The 22,246-nt window shown below is 37.4% G+C and overlaps 1 protein-coding gene across 1 annotated transcript; it reads right to left on the bottom strand.

Annotated features, from left to right (window-relative positions):
* Positions 1-1,087: 1,087 nt before the first annotated feature.
* Positions 1,088-20,317, bottom strand: LOC127956145 (GTPase IMAP family member 8). Its single transcript, XM_052553883.1, has 7 exons — positions 20,085-20,317; positions 13,188-13,229; positions 7,409-7,444; positions 6,235-6,936; positions 4,943-4,987; positions 4,221-4,862; positions 1,088-3,631 (listed from the first exon to the last, which is right to left on the bottom strand). Exons 1-7 carry the CDS (start codon positions 20,098-20,100, stop codon positions 1,701-1,703), a joined length of 3,414 nt encoding a protein of 1,137 aa, XP_052409843.1. The 5' UTR covers positions 20,101-20,317; the 3' UTR covers positions 1,088-1,700.
* Positions 20,318-22,246: the final 1,929 nt, after the last annotated feature.

The following is a 22,246-nucleotide window of genomic DNA, read 5'->3' as shown; positions in this document are numbered from 1 at the left end:
TTTTATAGGGCTGAAACAAAAAATACTCAAATTATGTGTCTATGGTCTCTTTATTTTTGTAACAATAACAACAATAATTTAGAAGTTTAACTAACATTACAATTTAATTTTTTTAGTCCTCAACATGTCAGATGGGAACCAGCAAGAAATACCTTCATTCCTAATTGTCTTGCCAATATTTTTCCAAAAATATTAGTGTGTCAAAGTGTCACGAGGTTGAAGACTGTAACAGCACAGGCTTTCTGATGCTAATGTGGGTGTAATGCAGGAACCTTGTTAAAGCATTTCAAATAATTCTATTAATAACAATATTTTTGTTGCCACAATTTTGATAAGTATATATATATATATATATATTTTTTTTTTTTGTATTTATTTATATATATTGAAACCATTACTATTTTTTAAAATTGAAATTATTAATAAATGAATTAAATAACTCAACCTTTACAACAATCCCGTAACAATGAGAAATACATAAATTTGTGACGGGGTTGAGGGTGATGGGGTTCACAACATTCTTTTGCATAGACTTGAACACTTTGTTGGCATCAATGGAAGTGCATTAGCATGGTTTAAATCATACTTATATGACCACCATCAGTTTGTAGCAGTGAATGAAGATGTATCATATCTAAAAACAAACGAATCTACTATGCTCAGTTATTTTCATTTATTTTTTAACAGACAGTAGTACAAATAATTTTTTTCCCACCTAGATGTGAAAATACTCAGTAGTACTACATTTTGTTAAATATGCAGTACATACATACAAGGAATAAATTCTTGAAATATATTTGATTTAGTTAACAGATAAACTAGGGAGAAAAAAACTGTGACGTGTAACATAGCCTATATATGCTACATATAATTATAGGACTTATATGAGACCTATATATGAGTTTCATTTCATTTTTGTAACATGCTTAATCTGTTCACAGAAAGGAAACTCAAATGACAGAAAGTGAAAGTGAAATCCTCTTTTTATATTCTTTATTTTAAAAAAGCACAATGCTTTGTTTTCATTGTGAGTGTACACAAATAAAAGTACACCAAGGAAACAGCTGAAGTGATCACGCTGGCACACACACACACACACACATCAGTTCCAGCATTGCTAACTTGACAGCGCAGTTGGTACTTTATAAAAATTAAATTCAGTGAAAAAATAAAAGGATATGTGTTATTTAACTATAGCAGGTTTGCATCATATTCTGAGTTTGCATTTCTGTTTTTACGAATTCTATTGTGTGCAAGTGAGTGAATCTGGAGGCAGTGTTGAGCAGGGTTATGATGACTGGACAAAAGAGCTCTAAATACAGAAAGAAAGAGTACAGACAAAGAGCTAGGTAGAGAGGTTAGTAGAGAGTCAATGCTAGTAGCTTGTAAGCGGGAGGTTTCCGCTGTGCAGCTACGAGATCAGACTGACTGAGGTGTGGGCTTTTGTGGTGGTGAGATGAATGAGATCAGGTGCTGGTGATTAAATGACTGGATTGTGAACAGGTGCTGGTGATTAATGCTCGAGTGAGAGAGTGCGCTGTGGGTGATAAGCCTGACCGACGTGTGACAGTCTCCCTCATATTAACCTCTAAAGCCTGCAGGACTTGATGTTTCATCGGTTGTGCTGGTTTTATTATGTGTGCTAGCTCACTTACACCAGAGCTTTAATTCTGGCTCCTTTATAAAGAGGAAAAAAAGCTTCACATAACAGAACACCATCTATTTTTTAAATCCTCAATCTCCTTTTTTAGTTTTTCCACTTCCTCACTTTTCTCTTCTTTGAAATGTTGAAAGAGTTTTTCCAGTAATTCATACTGTTTTTGATCCTTATTCAGCATCTGTCTGAGCTCCTCTTTTCCATCTCTCAGATCATTCAGTTCTTCTGCTTGTCTTCTGGCTTCATCTTCATGTTTCTTCATCAAGGATCTTATTTCTATCTCATGTTTCTCTTTCATTGCATCTCGCGCTTTCTCTTCTCTTTCCTTTCTCTCCTTCTCCTCTCTTTCTCTCCGCACAATCTCTTCTTCTTGTTCATGTTTCAGATCTTCAATCACTTTCTTCCATCTCTTTCTCTCGTTTTCTTGTTTCTCATCATCCTCTCTTTTTCTTCTCTCCCACTCCTCTTTTCTCTCTCGCTCTAGTCTTTCATAATGTCTTTCCGTTTCAGTTTTCATTCGTTCATATTCTCTCTCTTTATCTTCTTTCTCTCTTCTCTGTTTCCGTCTCTCCTCCTCAATCTTCTGTCGTTCTTCTTCTCTCTCTCTTTCAAATCTCTTTCTCATTTTCTCCAGTTCTTCTTGTTTTTCTCTCAGTTGATCCTCATATCTCTCTTTTCTCGTTCTTTCATCTTCCTCTCGTTCTCTCATCTGTCGTTTATTTTTATCCTCCCATTCTCTCTGCTGTCTTTTAATTTCCTCTTGAATCTCTTTTCTGTCATTTTCAGCCTCTTTTATTTTTCTCACCCATTCTTGTTTCTCTTTCTCTTCTTCTTCATTCCTCCTTTTCTCCACGAAATCTCTCTTTTTAGTTTCTTCTTTTTGTTTCTGTTTTAATTCGGCCATGGCACATTCATTCTCATTTCTCATCTTTTCTTGATCTCGTCTGTATTTCTCTTCTCTCTTTCTATCTTCTTCTTCTCTTTCTCTTTGCTGTTTCTCATACTGTGATCTCTGGTTTTCAATCTCTCTCTTCATCTCTTCCATTTTTCTATAATATTCAGCTCTTTCCTGTATTTCTTCTTCTGATCGTTTCTGGTTTTCAATCACACGTTTTTGTCGCTCTGTTTTCTCTTTTTCCTCAAACGCTTTTATCAGTTTCTCCTCCTTTTGTCTGAACTCCTTCTCTCTTTGTATTTTTTCCTCATCTGCTTTTCTTCTCTCTTCCTCAAGTCCCTTCTTGAGCTCTTCCATTTCTGTCTCATATTTGGCTCTCAGTTTCTCATGTTGATCCTGAATTTCTCTCTCTCTCTCTTTCATTATTTCCTCCATTCTCTTCTTAATGGACATCTCAGCCTCCTCAAACATGCTGTTAGTGAAGTATCGACCCTCATTACTGTTCTTCAGCTCTTCTATCATGCTGAACAGCTGAATCACTTGACTTTTGTCGTGTTCTTCATTATTATTGAAAGCCAGGAATCTGTCTCCACAATCACTGATCAGTTTCTTGAGTCCTGCATTGTTACTTCTCTTCACATAATCCTCTATAGATTTACTCTTAAGATTGTCTCCTCCAGTGAACAGAACGATGCTGAACTGAGCAGCTTTTGGACCGAAGATCTTTTTTATCAGTTGCATAGTATCATTCTCCTCTTTGGTGAATCTTCCCAAACTCAACACAATGACAAACACATGAGGTCCAGGAGACGAGAGTGAAACACATTTCACTATTTCTTCTGCTACTTGCTCATCTGGCAGTGTTGTGTCAAAGATACCAGGAGTATCGATAACAGCTACTGATCGACCATTGACTTCTCCAACTCCCTTCTGACAAACAGTGGTCACTGAATCTGAAATTAAGTCACTTTCAAACTCCTCTCTTCCCAGAATAGTGTTTCCTGTTGCACTCTTTCCACTTCCTGTCCTCCCGATCAGCACGATCCTCCGACAATCCTCATCTTGTTCATCTCCAGCTCCTAAAACACATTTTAAATACATGTTATGGCCTGTCATCACGTCATCAGCGTCTGAGTTCAAAATGATTTCCCAATGGTCTCAATTGGCTGAACTAAAGATGATGTTTGCCGTGATTTTGCCAAGTAAGACATGTTCCTGGATCAACATTACTGTCCAAAAATATAGACTTACCGCAATCCCCAACCCTGATTGTAAGCCTAAAACAGATATTTCCTGAAAAGTTATATCTCAATTCTGATTGGTTGATTGGAATGTTGTTCCAGGATTAACAAGGATGATGATCCATGAACATGTTGTACTTGGTCAAATCACACTCACCAAAGCTGACAAGTGAAGAAACCACAAAAACTGGCCTGACCAATGCTTGGCAATCATGATGTGGTCCCCTTCAATGGGTGTGAATTGCTTTTTTTACAGAATTTGTAAAAGTTACCCTGGCAATTTATAGCAAGACTGTTACTAAGACAATGTAATATCCAACTGTTGATGGAAAATGATAATTAAGCAATAAATGTTTTCCAGATTTGTATCGACTACATCAAGGACATAATCATAATGGGTTCTACATTGAGAGCAAAATTCACTCACCTGTCTGAATCTTCTGCTTTAATTCTTTGATCTCATTTTCCATTTCCTCCAGTTCTTTCTTGTGTTGTTCTTCCAGTTCATGTCTGACTTTGTTCTCTTGTGTTTTCACATACATCTGAGGTGAATAGGGTTCATTCTTCATGTTCTCTATATAATCCAGTAGTTCTGGGATCTGTCTGGAGTTTTCAGGTTCCTTTAACCCCATCACTTTGTACTGACCTCCATAGAGACTGATTAACCTCTGAGATTCTGTGTTGAACTTGACAAAAGCTTCTGCAAGTCCTTCAACAGAGAGACTAGTGGCAAAGAGCAGAACAAAATGCTCTTTGGAGCCAAATATCTTCTGGATCTTCTCTATTTCTGCTTTGTCTTCATTAATAAGTGGACCAACAGGAACAATGAGGAGGAAAGCATGAACTCCAGGATGACAGAGAGACAGACAGCTGAGAGTCTGACGCATCACTTCCTCTTCTGAGAGACGAGTCAGAGCTGGAAGCTCCAGCAGACTGATCAGACGGCCATGAATCTTCACCTCTCTCCTCACACACTCTGATCTTCTGACTGTCTGCTGTAGGATCAGGTCTGATATGGAGGATTTTAATGTCTCGTCCCTCCCACACACAACCAGATTCAGCTTAGACACTGAAAAATGTAGCAAAGAATGTATCAGTCCCCAATTAAAAAAATTCAGAGTCTTTGAATTTGCAGGCTGTTTGACTTACTATCAGGACGAATATCCGTAGATGGACTTCGCTCTCTCCTGCTAACTACAATCAAAATTAAAGACACAGAGAGAAAATGATTGGTTTGATGACGTTCTAACAGGTTTTGGTGTGTACCTTGGCTTTGGGGTCATGGTTCAGTATGAGCTTGCTGTAACAGGATATGTAATGCTTCATTTATACTGAAAAGACAGCAGTGCTACATAGATGTAGCAAGAGCAGTTGTTTTTGATTTAATTGATTTTTTTTTTTGAATTGTATAATTTCAAGATCTAAAGCAAAAACAGAATATTTCCGCTGTAAACAAAGCAGCGCTGCACTGAAACACTGCTTTATATGGAAGTAAAAGTAGAAGAGGAGAAAGTTTTCTGAAGATGGTCAGTTCCCCTCAGAGAGATAAATTCATATTCATATTCAACTTTTACATATCTGTCTTTCTGTATTTAGAGCATCACTAACAGAGAGCTTGATTTTCCTGCTACAGTATTTCATCCTCTTAACTGATTCATGAAAAAATTCCACAAATATTTTGGGAAATGATTGAAAGTGACATGACATAAAGCCAAGTATGGTGGCACATACTCAGAATTCATACTCTGCATTTAACCCATCCAAAGTGCACACACACAGCAGTGAACAAACACACACACACACACACACACACCAGGAGCAGTGAGCATCATTTATGCTGCGGTGCCCAGGGAGCAGTTTAGGGTTCGGTGCTTTGCTCAAGGACACCTCAGTCGTGGTATTGCCAGCTCAAGACTCAAACCCACAACCCTAGAGTTAGGAGGCAAACACTCTAACCACTAGGCCACTTTAGATGCTAAAAAGACAAAGTCCATATGCTTTGCAATAAGAAAACTACCAGTATCAGAATTAAGCATTAAAATTAAAGATCAGATTATAGAACAAGTATCAGAATAAGAATATTTTGGTATGATTTTAGATTATTAGATTTTAAAAGTCATGTTAAAAAGTTGCTTGAAACAAATCTTACTAGCTTTAGAATACTAAGAAACATATGTTTAACATATGATCATGCTTTTCAGTTTTGTTTTTAAGTTTGATTATATCACATGTGGTATATGGATTAGCTATTTGATTTCAGACAAATCAGTCCATAATTAATCAGGTTGAATGCTTCTATAAAAAAGCTTTGAAAATTTTTGATAATATAAATATTTTGTTATTTACTGCAATTCTACTCATAATTGTAAATGTACACTCAAGTGTACCAAATATATTTGGGGGTCTCTCCATTTTTAAGGCAACAAACTATGAGGACTTACAAGGGTTTGGGAACTTAGGTAAACCGCGCGTTCTTCTTTCTTCCTTTTTCTCTTTATGGCTCTCATCAATATTTTCATCCTCTGAGAGATCAGAATCCATGGATCCGCTGTCTTCTGCGTCCACTGATGAGGCGATCTTTGGTGTTTCTTCCATTGTCTCAGGATGATATTTTATCTTCAGTGCATTCTTAACTCTTTTGAAAATCTGTGAGCGGATTGTTTTTTTATCCTTAAACTGAAGGTGTCCTCCTCCACACTCTTCAGTTAACTGTTGAATGAATTCATTAACTTTCACAGAAGCCTGTTGACCACCATGTGTCTCTTCATCAGTCGTGAGCACTATAGTGTGTTTAATGGCTTCTTCACTGAACTCTTTTAGCACACACCTCACTCTTCTCAGGTCCTCCTCGGTGAAGTCTTTATGCTTCAGTATGAGTATAAAGGCATGAGGTCCTGGATCAAACAGATTCACACACTCTCTCACCGTCTGTGTGATCTGATGATCTGAGATGTTTGGCTGGAACACCTGAGAATTGATGATGACAGTCACGTGACTTTTCTTTAGTTTTCCTCCAACTCTCTGACTGCTCTGATGGAGCATCTTCTCATCAGGAGCTTCACTCTTAAACGCATCTGTTCCTAAGATGAAGTTTCCCACTCGACTGTTATCTGACACGTTCTTCCCCAGGAGAACAATCCTCACTGCAATGAGCAAATCAGACGTTTGGTATTTAAAAGGCACACACATTCTCTATGACAGTGTTTGAACATCCAACATAATCATCCATACAGAAGAGCTAATCAAACAGTGGTTAATTTGTGAGTTCTCTTGTTAAGCATTTATTTCTCTAGCAAGGCTCTCACACAGTGTTTTCTTTGTTTCCCAGTACAAACATCGGTACAAAGTCTGAAATCAAGATACTCTTGAGATGTAAAATACTATTGTTAGAAAAAAAAAAAAAACTCTTCAGTGCAACTTTTGTTGTATGTGATTTTCATACTGATTTTCATTCAAAAACATTTTTTTTTTTTAAATATAGCAAACATTTTTTTTTTTTATGAAAATCAGTTTGAAAATCACGTACAACAAAAGTTGCACTGTAAGAGTTTGCACATTTTCACATATCACATTCACATTTTGCTGTTGCTTTAATGCAATTATTAATTGACTTACTGCTGGGGAGACTGAAATCTGGAATACTTAAGCCCACTGTAAAACACAAGAGCACAAACACAGACAGTTCGTGAATCGGGTGAACATTATGTGCATTATGTGAACAGTTACTTCCCTCAGGCTTTCCATCTCACCAACAGTTAGCTTTACAGTAGACATGCAATACACAATACTATTAATGCATTTATTGATTTAACACACATACTTCTTATTCACATTTCCTTGCATTTGTACATAACATACTTGTACACAGTGGTGTAATAGACATCTCTAAGGCCCCCCCTCAAAAAAGGTGACAGGACCCCTCCCACCAGCAGTGATGCCATGCCACGCAGGAAAATGTATTGTGCACCTGGTGCAGTATACTACTGAGTCCGTCTCCCCCATTTACATAACTGATTTAATAGTAATGAATGTGGAAAATTATAATTGCATTGATGCATTTGATGTTATTCTTGAATAACATTACAAATATGTGTAGTGATTTTGATATCGCGTTTTAGTAAGACTGAAATCTCAGAAGAAATATTTCTTCAGTCTGAACGTGGAGGAGAAATTTGTTTACAACATTTTTTATTAAACCAGTTGAGCTGTGATACCAAACACGGACAACAGGGAGACACCAAAAGATCACTAAACCTGCTGCCTTAACCTGACTGTACATGTTCCTAAATGGATCCATTCAGAATAACTAAACCAGCACATAATACATATATGTTATAAAACACCCAGACACTGACCCTTTGACTCAGTACCGCCAACATGTCAGAAGTACCAGTATGCACGAAAAAGTGCCAGTACACTAAAGACTAATATATTGAAGTGCCAGTACTGTCTATTTAAGTGCAGTAACTGATGTCTCATGTTGTCAGATCATTGTTGTTCTCCGTTGTGTTCCCTTCTGTTCCCTTGGCTGTGTTGGATCAGCACCGGATCACCGGGGATCATCACTGGTTGCCCACCGAGGTCCCTGCGTCACCCACCATCAGAGCTTGTGATCATTGCCACTCTCCATCAGTGTTCTGGACTTCCTTGTTGTTTGTTTGTCTGACTACATTCTCTACCTGGTAAATAAATCGCTTTGCTTTTGCATCCTGCCTCTGAGTCGTCAAAGAACGATCTGACCACATCATGGATGCAGCAGGCACAACCAGCTGGGATGATTTCATTCTCGCAGCATGGCGAGGATGGACCAACAAGAAGAGAGTATCGCCAACACAAGTCGGGTGATCCAAGTTCTTGTGGCGCAGGTGTCCGAGCTCACCCAACAACTCCAACATCTGAAAAGCCCCGCTGCACAACCCCACCGCCAGTTCTACCAGTTCCACCTGAGCCAGCTCATCAGCATGAGCCCTGTTTACTCACGCCAGAGGGATACTCAGGTGAGCTGGAGTATTGCAGAGCATTCCTTACCCATTGCTCGATGAATTCTCATAGCAGCCACAGACGTTTCAACCAAGGTGGAATTTGTCCTTACTCTTCTGTCAGGCAAGGCGGCTCATTGGGGAACGGCGGTGTGGGGAAATCAAGACCCATGCTGCGCCTCGTTCCAGGCACTCTCAGAAGAGATGAAGAGGGTTTGCGGTCGTGCAGCAGCAGGTAGGGAGGCGGCCAGACTACTCGTCGATCTCCGCCAGGGGGGCACTCGGTGTCGGAGTAATCCATCCAGTTCCGTACCCTGGCCGCAAAGTGTCATTGGAATGAGGAGGCGCAGTGGGACCGGTTCCTGCATGGGTTGGCTGACCATGTCCAAAGTGAGATTTACATGCTGGACCTTCCTCCCCAGCTTAACGGACAAATTCAAACTACCAATACACACTTCGACGTTTGCTTGAGTAGAATGGGATGGTTTCAGCAGAGTCACAAGTTTCGCAGCACAGAGGACTCAAGCACCGGCAGAGAGGACAGAGTCAGCCCCGTCTCCGATCTCGAGCCCATGCAGGTGGGTAGAGCTCAGCTTCCCCGGGAGGAGAGAGAGAGGTGGAGTTCCCAAGGACTTTGCCTCTACTGCAGCAAGGCGGGTCACTTCATCCATTCCTGCCCATTAAAGGGATCAGGACCAGTAACTATGAAGCTACTATCGGGTGGGATCTCCGCCGAGAAGACCTCATCTACATGCCTTCCAGTAAGACTTAGGTTGGCAACCCTTACGCACAAGACTAAGGCATTACTGGACGCTAGGGTGGAAAGAAATTTTTTTTTAAACTGTGTTCTGTGTTCCAGTAAAAACATTGTGTTGAATTTGTCTAACATGCCCGAGGAGTACCAGGACCCAAGGTTATACATTTATTATAAATGTTATAAATGTTATACATTCAAATTTTAAATGTTTTAAAAATGTTATTTAACATTATAAATATATTAGGTTACACCATACTCCTTTGGTGCCACCTAGAGATGAATACCTCCTTGCAGTTCATGGCTGCAAACAAGATCTCATTGAGGAACTGACAGACAGTCTAAAGAGAGTAGGCAGGTGGAGCAATAGTAAGTGTAGTTCAGGTATGTCTTACCTCACCCCATGATAGCAAGAAGGACTCGCCTCCGCCTGTTTGTGGCTACGATACTTATGTTCCTTTACGGGCACATGACCTGTCTGATCTCTCTCATTGTCATACAGATGATGAGGATTCCTTGTTGTGGCCCAGTATGCCGTCTCATGAAGTTTCTTATCGACCAACAACAGATCCTTACTATAGCTGTTCAAGCGACAAAGTGCGTTATTTACAAGAGGCTGCTTTGACTGATCGCTTGGATCATACTTCAGATGATTGGTGGCGAGAGTACAGTCGAGATGATAGACAGCTTCGTACACCTGACCGATCTTACCATTCATTGGGTCATTCTGAGAGTTATTGCCCAATGCACCCTCTAGGTCCCACTCCTACAATCCCCGATTTCAGTCATGATGATCTCAGAGAATTAGCTCGGCTTGAGCTTGCACTAGACAATGTCCTTTCTGACAACGCTTCTGAGTCCTTTAAGTTCCAAATACTTTTGGAACATCTTAAATTGGAAGATGCCTTGCTTGTAAATGACTCCTATAGTCACAGTCGTTCTCCATTCAGCAACACATTGATAGCACTCACTGTTACGCCTGCCTGTTTTCCCCCTACTGACTCTGTTACACAGTGCAGATGCAAATTTGGACAACAGATGTACTCCATTCTTAACTAACTCACCAGAGTATAAAGACCGGTGACTTGGAATGAGAGGTGGCTCGCTTCGCCCTCACTTCTCCCAACTTTGTCATTTGTACATTTCTATTTTCTTATTAATCATCCCATTGCTATATTTGTTTATTTAATAACCACATGCTTTCTTCAGCCTTTAATGCAGCCATTTCCAACTGTTGCTTGTTCTGGGGAGTTTCCATCTTTAGTCTCCTCTTCAGCTGGTGAAATTAATGTTCAATTGGATTTAAATCTGGAGGTTGATTTGGGCAATCTAAGACTTAATTTCTTTGCCTTGATAAAGTCCTTGACTGAACTGGCAGGGTGTTTTGGGTCATTGCCCTGATCCAATATGAAGTGCTTTCTAATGCGTTTGGTGGCATTTTCTTGAATATTGGTAGCTAAGATGATATTGTACCCATCAAATTAATTCTGCTGCTCTCATCATACAATAAGTCATCATTAAAATGAATAGGTCCTGTTCTAGAGACAGCCATGCATGCCCATGCCATGACACCACCTCCACCGAGCTTCACAGATGAGCTTGTATGCTTAGGATAATTTGCAGTTCCCTCTTTTTTTCAGTTCCCGCTTTACAATCATTAAAATAAAGGTTCATCTTTGTCTCATCGGTTCCAAAACTCTGCTGGCTCTCTTTTGTGAAGAATCTTGCCTTCCTATGTTTGGTGCTGATCAGAGGTTTGCATCTTGCTGTAGCTTCTGTAGCTCCCTGGAGGTTGTTGGTGAGTTTACAGACATGTATTTTAGGGTTAATTTTCACAGCTTTTATGATTGTCTGTCATCAACTACTGTTTTTTTTTTTTCTCAGCCGATCAGGCCATCATTTGTTGCTGATGTCGCCAGTTGTTTCCAAACTAAATAGCGTAGAGAGCCAATGAGCGTTTGATATCGCTGCGTAAAACTTGTTGTAAGATGTCTCAATGGCACATTTTTAAATAGTTCCTATAGCTACAGAGGAAGGAGATACATATCGCTGATGAATGCGGTTTGAATGGATCGGTTCCTCACACCAAGCATCACATGGATACAGAATCTAAATAAAATACTTTCATGATCATTTTATTTAATGCTTGTGCATGACAGAATACTAATAAAAATGATGTACCCCTACTCTCTATCATAGATCAGTGTGTGTCCCATAGTAAACCAAATAATTTCAAGAGGGTCTGGCTGCAGACTTGCACTTGCACTCTCAGACTTGCATTAAACTAAATTACAATGTCACTTGCAATCGCTACTTGCACTCTGCGCTATGTTGCCAATGGAGACAAGACGCTGGTGAATAAACACAACACGCAAAGTTTCGCGTTAAACATTTTTCCATATAGAATAAACTGTCTACAACTTGTTTATATCACTGTCTTTGTACATTAAGCTACATTATGTGTTTTATTTATACTGATTTTCTATAGGAGGAAAACGTTTAATGTACAATTTAACGCACTGCGTTCTGTACTCATCTGTTTGTCTGTACGGAGCTGATCCTTTTAAAATCACTTAATGCATTTCATAATGCACGTTCAAATTTGCTGGTCTGTATATACGTTGAGTCAACAAGATATAGCCTAGGCCTACTGAATTGTCTTTATCATCTTAGTCTGTTATTAGGCCACATTAAGTGTTCGCATTGTGTTCATAGCCATCTGCTTTCCTTGTTGTACATTAAATAATAACTATATATCGAATTTGGTCTTTTAATTGAACTTAACGTATCCTAATACATTATGCCATATTAAGTGTTTGTTTTTTTCTACAGGAGGAAAACACTTAACGAAAGACTTTGTGTATAGTAGTAGGCCTACTAATTTAGTTTTAATCGTTTAATCACCACCACACCGTCTTGTCTCCATTGGCAACATGCATGATTTGTGTTGATTGCAAGTAACGTCACAGGTAGCGGAGAGAGCAAGTAGCGATTGCAAGTGACATTGTAATTTAGTTTATTTTTTCTTGTCTTCACCACCTGGCTACTGTTGTAAAATGTTGAAAGATTCAAACAAAAAGTTATCAATAAATAGAAAAAAATGTATAATAATAAAGACTGCAAGTGACGTCGCTAGCGGAAGCACAAGTGTCTGAGAGTGCAAGTCTGAAAGTGCAAGTCTGAAAGTGCAAGTGCAAGTCTGCAGCCAGACCCTTCTCAATAATTTACATGATAACGGTTGAATACTCTCTCTCTCTCTCTTTCTTTTCATGTAAGGATTCTAAGATTATTCTAGGTCACATGTGGGACAAGTGCGCTTGCTATGTGGGTTGCATTTATCCCTCCTTTCAAATAGACATTTCCCTGAAACTATTGGGACTTATCAGAACTGAGAACTACCTGACGGCATGATCTAAGTATCTCTGTATCTTTGAATCCTGTCTCTGAATACTGCACAGGCCTGCAGTTTGTTTTATTTACACGAATGTGTATTTCTATATGGGATTTACAAGTGTGAATAATTAGTACATTCTAGTGTGAAAACAATAGATTGAGTGAATCCTAATATATGACTCTGGCCCCTTTACTCCTCTCTTGGTCATTATTTAGGACTATTTTTTATGTTTTTTGATATAAATTGAGTTGAAATTCTAGCACTCACGTTTCTCTTTTACTCTCGCAGTCGATAGCATTCGTGTATAGTCTGGAAATAAACAAACAAAACAAACATGACATGAAACAGGCACACACAAAACAAACAGATATTGACAAGCTACAAATACTTTAACTCCACAGAAATATAGTTTAATGCTTAAACCGTTTTTCGTTTTTGTGTTTTGTGTTTTTTTTTTTTTCCTGTAGCGACTCTTAATTGTATAATGTCTATAGCTCTGACAGTTGGACACTAGAGGAGTGAAACTGGTGTGATCTTCAGCTTGATCTGTGAGTGTTTTCACATCAAGCTCTTGTCTGTAAACCCTTGGTAAGTCCACAGTAAGGAAAGTGAAAGAAAGGCGTTCTTCAGGTTTAACGTCTATTAACAATAAACACGAAAACTTTCACAATAGCATTTAATTGCATGGCTGTGTTCCCCGTTTTTTTTGTCTAATATTGTCATACGGTTGCTATACCATTGAATAACGGTTTCCAATTCATTAGGTTAATCACAATTTTCACAGTACATTTCCCTGGGTCACTAACATCACTATTCTGATCTGTGAAAATGTTGGTGGTAATATCCTGTTATTATGGAGGTAAATCAGTAGCTTAATTCAAGAGCTTGTTGATCTGAATGTGAGAACTTGTCATGATAACATTCGTATTTATAAGTTGAAATTTGAAAGTGAAATTTACACTCACAGCTCTGATGTGAACAGCTGAATCTTTCAATTTGCACACACACACAATGATAAAAACATGCTGTGTGCCTAATGGTTAGAGAGGTGGACGAGTTACCAGAAGGTCACAGGTTCAAGTCTCAGTGCTGGCAGTTGTCGTAGGTGAGGGGGGAGTGAATGAACAGTGTGTGTGTGTTCACTTCTCACTGCTGTGTGTGCACTTGAATGGGTTAAATGCAGAGCACCGGTTCAGAGTATGGGTACCAATACTTGGAAAATGTCACAACTTTCACTTTTTTTAAAAACTCACTTGTGCACTTGTATATGCAGATGTGAGAGTTCAATTCAAGTTTATTTGTATAGCACTTTTTACAATACAAATCATTACAAAGCAACTTTACAGAAAATTATGTTTCTACAATATTTAGTAGTAGCGTATAAGTGGTCACTGTCAGTTTGTGCACGTATGACAGGATTTTTCAGAAAAACTAATACAAGACGTATAGTCAGCCAGATGATGAACATTATTAACATGATTAATTAATAATTTCTATATGATGCAGTCACACTTGTAGCAATATTAGTTAGTTCTGTTGTTGATTCAGGGTTAGCATCATCTGAGGTCCTCTGAGGGTCAGCATCATCTCTTCTCAGGTGTTCTGGATCCAGACTGGAGCTTGTGTAAATCCTAGTTACCACGGGATGAAGATCCCAGCAGAAACAGAGAAACACATAGAGACATCATTAGCATAGCTGCTGATCCAACAGAGTTAAATTAATTAGTTTAAACCAAGCTAAAGAATAATAATGCACATTTGATCAAATGCAACTGCAGTCACAATTTAAGAGATACATTATTTGAATGCTTGGTGAAAGAGATGTGTTTTTAATCTAGATTTAAACAGAGAGAGTGTGTCTGAACCCCGAACATTATCAGGAAGGCTATTCCAGAGTTTGGGAGCCAAATGTGAAAAAGCTCTATCTCCTTTATGCAGCGCGCCTAAGTGGAGAACGAGAACAGAGCAGACTGGGCCAGGGGCGGATCTATCGGGGTGGCAAAAGAAAGCCTTGCCACCCCTGCTGCCACCCCAGTTGGCAGCAACGAATTAAATGTTATGGCCAATTTGAAAACTCCCAAACTGACTCAAATGATTCGCGAACCCGCTCCGAACTCCCGAACTGACTCAAATGATTCGCTATCCCGCTCCGAACTCCCAAACTGACTCAAATGATTCGCGACCCCCATAACTGACTCAAATGATTCGCGAACCCGCTTTTAACTCCCAAACTGACTCAAATGATTTGCGATCCCGCTACGAACTCCCGAACTGACTCAAATGATTCGCTATCCCGCTCCGAACTCCCAAACTGACTCAAATGATTCGCGACCCCCATAACTGACTCAAATGATTCGCGAACCCGCTTTTAACTCCCAAACTGACTCAAATGATTTGCGATCCCGCTACGAACTCCCGAACTGACTCAAATGATTCGCGATCCCGCTGCGAACTCCCAAACTGACTCAAATGAATCGCCACCCGCTACGAACTCCCGAACTGACTCAATCTGCCTAGGGCACCAACTCCCAGAGGGGGCACCATCCCAGTTGCTCCAAAAAAAAAAAAAAAAAAATTCCTCCATTCTCCCATCCGCGCTCGCGACCGCTCGCACTAACGTCAGTAGCATTTGAGGAGAATGACTTATAGTCATAAAAACAACTGTAATTGTTCATGTAGGTGTCCGCTATAATGCACAATTGAATTAAATGTTTGATATTTATTAAAATAAACTGTAAATCATATGTAAATTATGCTACTCCTTCACATGGGCTCAAACACAAATTTGAAGCTCAATAGCATTTGAGGAGAAAGACTTGCAGTCATAAAACAATTGTAATGTGTTCATTTAGGTGTCAGCTACAATGCACACCTTATACATTTTTAATATTTATTAAAATAAAGTATAAATCATTTAGGTAAAAATGAGGCCCATTTATCACTTTCAGGCACATTCCTGTGAAAGTTTTTTCAGGTTCCCTTACGAAAATTACCCATGGTTTTAACAATAACACCACAAATCATTGTTCTTGTAGCCATGGTAACTGCAAATTAACCATGGTTTTGTTACTTCAAATAATAATTTACAAAGTATTAATATACTGTAATATATATATTTTTTTTTGCTATACTGTAAAAACAGACCTAAGCCATCAATAGCCTTTAAAATGACTTAAAATGCATTATATAAAAAAATAATAAGGCAATAATGATTGGTTAATAATAACACTTTTAAAATACATAATGTAGGCAAATATAAACAATGTTATGTAGATGTTATTACAAATGCCATGTGATTGCTGCTGTTACACTTACAGGACGATCAAATCCTTGTTTAGGCTACTGACCAAACATTTCATTCAAATATTCACTTCATCTTTCATTTTTGGACACCTTTATGCTATAGATGACACAGCCTTTATAATTTCTTCAACAAAAACCTGCATATCACAACCCTTACAAAAATAAACCATGGTTTTATCATAGTAAAACTGCTTAGTTTCCTTTTGCATGATTTCTGAATGCTTGAGACTGTAAAATAAATTAGAGTCATAATAAAGTTATAGCCACAGGTAAATGTCGAGAGCTACAATTGTGATTTGTAAATAATACAATTTATTCATTTAGTTTTTTATTTGATTAAAGTTCTATATTCACTCCTATAGTAGGTGTTTTTTTATCATCATATTTGAGGAAGGGGGCACAACAATACAGTCCTGCTCAGGACACAGGAATGTGTGCTCTACTACACACACACACACACACACACACACACTGAAGCACGCGTGGTGTTTTTTAGTTAATTGATATCTACGCTGACTAGCATCTTATTCTGTGGAATGAAACAGCATACATTTTCTGATATGCTTATTATTTATATATCAATAAGTGTAGTATTTAGGGTTAAAATAGAGAAAATGTTTTTAAATTCTAGTGCAAAGAGGCAAATCAGGGGCATTTGGAGGCCAGAGATAATAAATACCACTGAAATGTATTTCCATTGTTTAACCCCTAGATGGCCTTCCTGAAGTTTAATAAATACATGTATTTAGATCTACTCTAGCTGCTCAAAACAGTATTACTGGTCATAACTGCTTACTCTGTGGGTTTTGCCTCTTAATGTAAATTTAGACGTAATCAACCACTTGATTTGTATAAGCTTTTTATGTTGCATTTAAAAAGGTTCATTACTGACCAGCAAATTAGGAACTTAACCCAATGAAGAAGTTTAAATTCTTTTTTACAAATTAAATTGTTTTACAAATAACTGATAAATATACATGAAACACATTATCTGCAGCAGGGACTGGAGCACAAGAAAAATGGATGGGGACAAATACTGTCAAATTCACGAGGAACATCTGCTGCCTTGTGCCAGAAGGATGTCAACAGGAAGAAGGTTTACCTTCCAACAATGACACAAAGCTCACAGCAAAACTGATCACAACGTGCTTGGAGAACTGAAATCCCACTGAAAATGTGTTGAATGACTTTAAGACTGCAGTTCACCAATGGACACCATGAAATTAATCTGAACTCGAGCAATTCTACAAAGAAGAGTGGACAAATATTAAAGTAGAAGTAATTAAAGAGATGAAAAAATACCCAAAGGGAGGATCCTTCTTCCAGCTGTGTGACTGTAATTTATTTTTATTTTTCTGAAATGTTGGTATTATTTTTTACACTTGGATGATATAAGCAGTGAATAAACAAAATAAAAACTGTCCATCTTCAACAAAATGTGATTATTTTCTATACCCGCTGTACATACATATATAAATAAAATATATATCAAAAAGGAAGAGGGTGAAGAAGGAAGAAAAATAAAATGTAGTTAAGCAAATAAAATAATATTAAATAAGCAAAAATAATAAAGATATAGGGACTGATTTATAAACCATATTTTTGTAGATATATTATAGGATAAAATAGTAATAATCAAGAAAATAAAATGCAATAAGAATATATAAAAATAATAATATAATTTAAATAAACAACAGTATATGCATATACTTATATACAGATGTTTAAAAAAGTGTCTTATACGTATCATTATAAAGACATTGTAAGAATCATGAAATTAAATTATGATTTTGCTGTATTATAGAAGCTTAAAATAAATATATTTAAATTTATATGGGCAACTTAAATCCACAAAATAAAAATATGAAATAATCATAGTAAAAACAATATTAATCATAAAATTTACAGCAATATATGCGCACACACACACACACACACACACATACAGAGAGGTGTATAAATCATATTATATGCACACTGTAAAAACTTTAAGCCAGTACAACAAAAAACAAACTTGGTACTAATTCCCCAAAGCTTTTTCTTGTTCACTCAACTCTTGTAAAAACAGTTATACTGACTGAAATTAAGTTATCAGTCATACAACAAATATGAAATTGGGTTAACTTAAGATTGTTAGTTTTGTGGAGAGGTGCAACTGTTTTCTAACAATCCTTTTTAAGTTGAGCCAATTCAACATTTTTGGTCTGTAGAACTTAATGTCTGAAGCTGAGTGAATAACAAAATACTATTGGGGATTGGTACGAAGAAATAATGTTACGACTGGAAACTACGATAACATACTGAAAACAGTGAGTCAGTGTCAAACCAAACATTTATTCATGGTGAAGGCATATTGTGTCATTGTGATTTGCAACTTTTTGGTCTTTACTCTTTCCCGATACTTTTGGATGAGGGCATTGCCATATTTGTCAAGAGCTGTCTGGCACAGTTGTATTTACAGTTTCTAAACTGCATGAAATAGATAATTAATTTATACCTGTACATTTAATTTTTTAAGTGTAAGACAACAGCTTGACAGATATTTTCAAAAATCATTATCTCCTCAGAACTTTCATCAATCAATCTACTTCAATTAATCAGAATTGCCTTCAGTACTGTATTATCAGCAAACCGAGAGCCAGGTAGAATGTGTACGACTTCAAAAATCTTACTTTGCAGCAAAATCCATAACTTACTGTAAATATTTCATGTAACGTTAAAAGGGTTAAAAATAAAGCTAGATTTAAACATTTAGTAATGTTGATAACTTACAAAGCAAGTTAGTGGTGTCTCTATTTTTCCTAATGAACTAATATCAACTAATTCAGAAGGACAACAAAACCAAATAAAAGCACTCACCATAAACATTCCTCTGGATTATTATCGCCCACATGCTGCCTTGTCTTTCAATGAGATTTTCTTCAGCCGCCTGATGAACACGTCTTCTCTCAGTTGATTCTCCCGCATTAAAAACTGAACGTATTACAGAAGCTAAGAGAAATATTTAGAAAACATAATGACCAATAATCGCTGGCAGAACTTCACAGAGGGATAGTGACTCTTTATGACCATGATAAATCAGAACAATGTAGAAGAAGATCAATCGCCAGTGCAATAACTGAAATAATTGTGCTCAACATTGTACATCTATATAAAAAAAAAATATATGAATGTACATCTATATATAAAAAAGATAAAAGTGATGTTAGTGGCAATAATGTGTTCATCAGGGAAGGGTTAACTGACCGAATTTTTAAGATCAGAATAGTTAAGTGATCAAGAAAGGGTTAAGTGACACTTTGGCAAATCCGAATATTGAAGCCATGTACTCAAGCAAAGGCACAACAACCGAAACCGTATTGTCAAACAAAGTGTAACGGAACAACGGAATAAACCAGCAACAGTATGACAATGTTAGACAAAAACGGCCACGCGATAAAATGCTATTGTGAAAGTTTTCACACATCCAGCTCGACCTAAAACAATGTTCTTTAATTCCAGCAGTCTGCGTGTTTATTGGTAATAGACGTTAAACCTGAAGAACGCTTTCTTTCACTTTCCTTACTGTGGACTTACCAAGGGTTTACAGACAAGAGCTTGATGTGAAAACACTCACAGATCAAGCTGAAGATCACACCAGTTTCACTCCTCTAGTGTCCAACTGTCAGAGCTTTAGGCATTATACAATTAAGAGTTCATAAAGAGTAATTAAGATATTCAGTACTATTTCCATGTCTGTGACAGCGCACTGCGTATTTATAGCCAAAATAAATCTGAATATCAAACAGCAAACTCTCTTTACTGCGGTAGCTACTTTAAACATCCCAAATACTGATCTGGTTCTCTTTCTTTAGATCTTACCTGCACCAAGTGCCATTTTCCGCCAACGCCTTGAAATCAAAAGTCAGATGTATTGTAATGAAGATGAAATGTGCACATATAAACTCATCTGAGTCTCTCTGGAGTCTCCAAAACACATCGACAGACTTCACTCCTCACTCACGAGATCGATTACACTAAGAAACAGAGATTTAAGAAGACTGTCGTGAGATTATCTACTGTAATGTATCATAAACCTGCCCTCTAGTGCTGACCCATATTCTGATCCGCGAGAATCAAGCTGAGGAAAGTTACACCGCGTTATCATCCATCATCCATCTGCAAGCACAGAATACATTAACTGATATTTTCTTATTATTTATTTATTTATAAATAAACACGAACACATAAACCGTCACTTCATGAGAATTTACCGTTTCATTTGAGAAAACTGTCATATCATAAACACAGACACTCAAAGATCTTCATGGCAGCCCATCAAAATAAATGTTCGGTTTAACGTGAGTAAATTGACAATATATTAAGCTACTGTTGTAGCCTTCAGTAGCTTTAGCTATGTCCATGTAGTAATAATAATATGTCTCTATTAATAATAATAATTATGCCTAGATGGTTGCTTGTTTTTTACTTGTTTTGTTGTAAAGAGATTGTGGCTGCATTTGAAGAAAAATAAGTAATATTACTGTCAAATGCATGTCAGATAATAAAAATACTGTAATGAATACAGTAGTTCACCATGCATCTGTTCATGTTTTATTAAGGGATAAGTCTGAAGCACACCATAAAATAATTCTAGCAATTTACACAGGGCTAGTAGTATATACAGCTGTATATACAGATACACACACATGTATCGGATCAGTACTCGATATCGGCCGATACCCTGAGCCCAGGTATCGGAATCAGTATCGGGAAGAGGAAAAGGGTATCGGAACGTCTCTAGCAAATATACTAACAAAAATGTACTCTTTAAATATATATAAAAAGTATATAAGCATGCTTTTGCCTTTTTTCACAATACAACTTTTAACACACTTAAAAACATTTATATACTTTATGTGTGTTTTTTTATATTTATTTGCCCTTTACTTAAATATATTTTATGAATATTTTTAACTGTGTGCTTAAAATGATCATTGTAACTATACGTTGAATGTGTACTTTTTTTGTTTCTTTAGAAAGTAAAAAAATACATAAATTAAATGAATGCTATGGAGTCAATATAATGCCACATATATATGCAAAAAATGTAGTTTTGCAAAAGAAAATGAAACTATTGAAAATAAATAAATGTGCTTTTTGCAAACAAAAATGAAGAATTGCCAAGGGGTGGAGTCAAGGGACGGGGGCGGGTACAACATGACTCCCTGGAAGTGACGTCATTGGCTCTTGACGGCAACCTCCAGCTCTCTCTCCTGAAGCTGACAAGGAAGTGTCTAAAACTGTAATTCATTGACTGCATAAGTCCCTTAGACTCCCCATGTTAAAATGCCCAACTTTACAGCATTAAAAAGCATGTTTACAGCTTGGTTAAAAGAATGAGTTTGGTCTATATAGCTAATGTTAAATTACATATTTCATTGTCCTTATCTTTCAATGCGGTCTGACCATTCTCAGTCTTTGCATGGGCCCATGGGAAAAGAAGTATGAACATTAAGCCTTTTAGTCTTTTCACAAACTCCTTCAAAGTTTATTATTACATCAGAATCAGAATGAGCTTTATTGCCAGGTATGTTCACACATACGAGGAATTAGTTTTCGTGACATAAGCTCCGCAGTACAACAGAATGACAGCGACAGAACATAAAACACATAATAAAAGAATAAAAAATACAAATAAGTGGATAGTGAATGACAATATACAAATGAGAATTACAAAATGCAGTTATGTATGTACATGTAAATTATGTGCAAAATGTAAGTGTACACTAAGTATGTGTGTTAGATAAATAAAGTGTATGTGTATATAAATATAAAGTGTAGTGTGTTCGCAGTTATTATAAGCTGTTCATAAGATGGATTGCCTGAGGGAAGAAACTGGTCCTGTGTCTGGTTGTTCTAGTGCTCAGTGCTCTGTAGCGTCGACCAGATGGACACAGTTCAAAGAGGGAGTGTGCTGGATGTGAGGGGTCCAGAGTGATTTTGACAGCCCTTTTTCAGATTTTGACAGACATTCACACATC

The sequence above is a fragment of the Carassius gibelio genome, chromosome A3, assembly GCF_023724105.1.
Source record: "Carassius gibelio isolate Cgi1373 ecotype wild population from Czech Republic chromosome A3, carGib1.2-hapl.c, whole genome shotgun sequence".
Lineage (NCBI taxonomy): Eukaryota > Metazoa > Chordata > Actinopteri > Cypriniformes > Cyprinidae > Carassius > Carassius gibelio.
The sequence above is the reverse complement of the archived record's forward strand: the minus strand, read 5'-3'. Positions and strand labels throughout refer to the sequence as shown.

Bases quoted from the DNA above. Each gene is read 5' to 3' on its own strand.
- LOC127956145 (XM_052553883.1), bottom strand. The intron at 7,445-13,187 runs GTGAGTGCTAGA...TGTGTTTTACAG, and splicing joins TGCGAGAGTAAAAGAGAAAC to TGGGCTTAAGTATTCCAGAT. The intron at 3,632-4,220 runs GTGAGTGAATTT...AATGTGTTTTAG, and splicing joins AAAGCAGAAGATTCAGACAG to GAGCTGGAGATGAACAAGAT.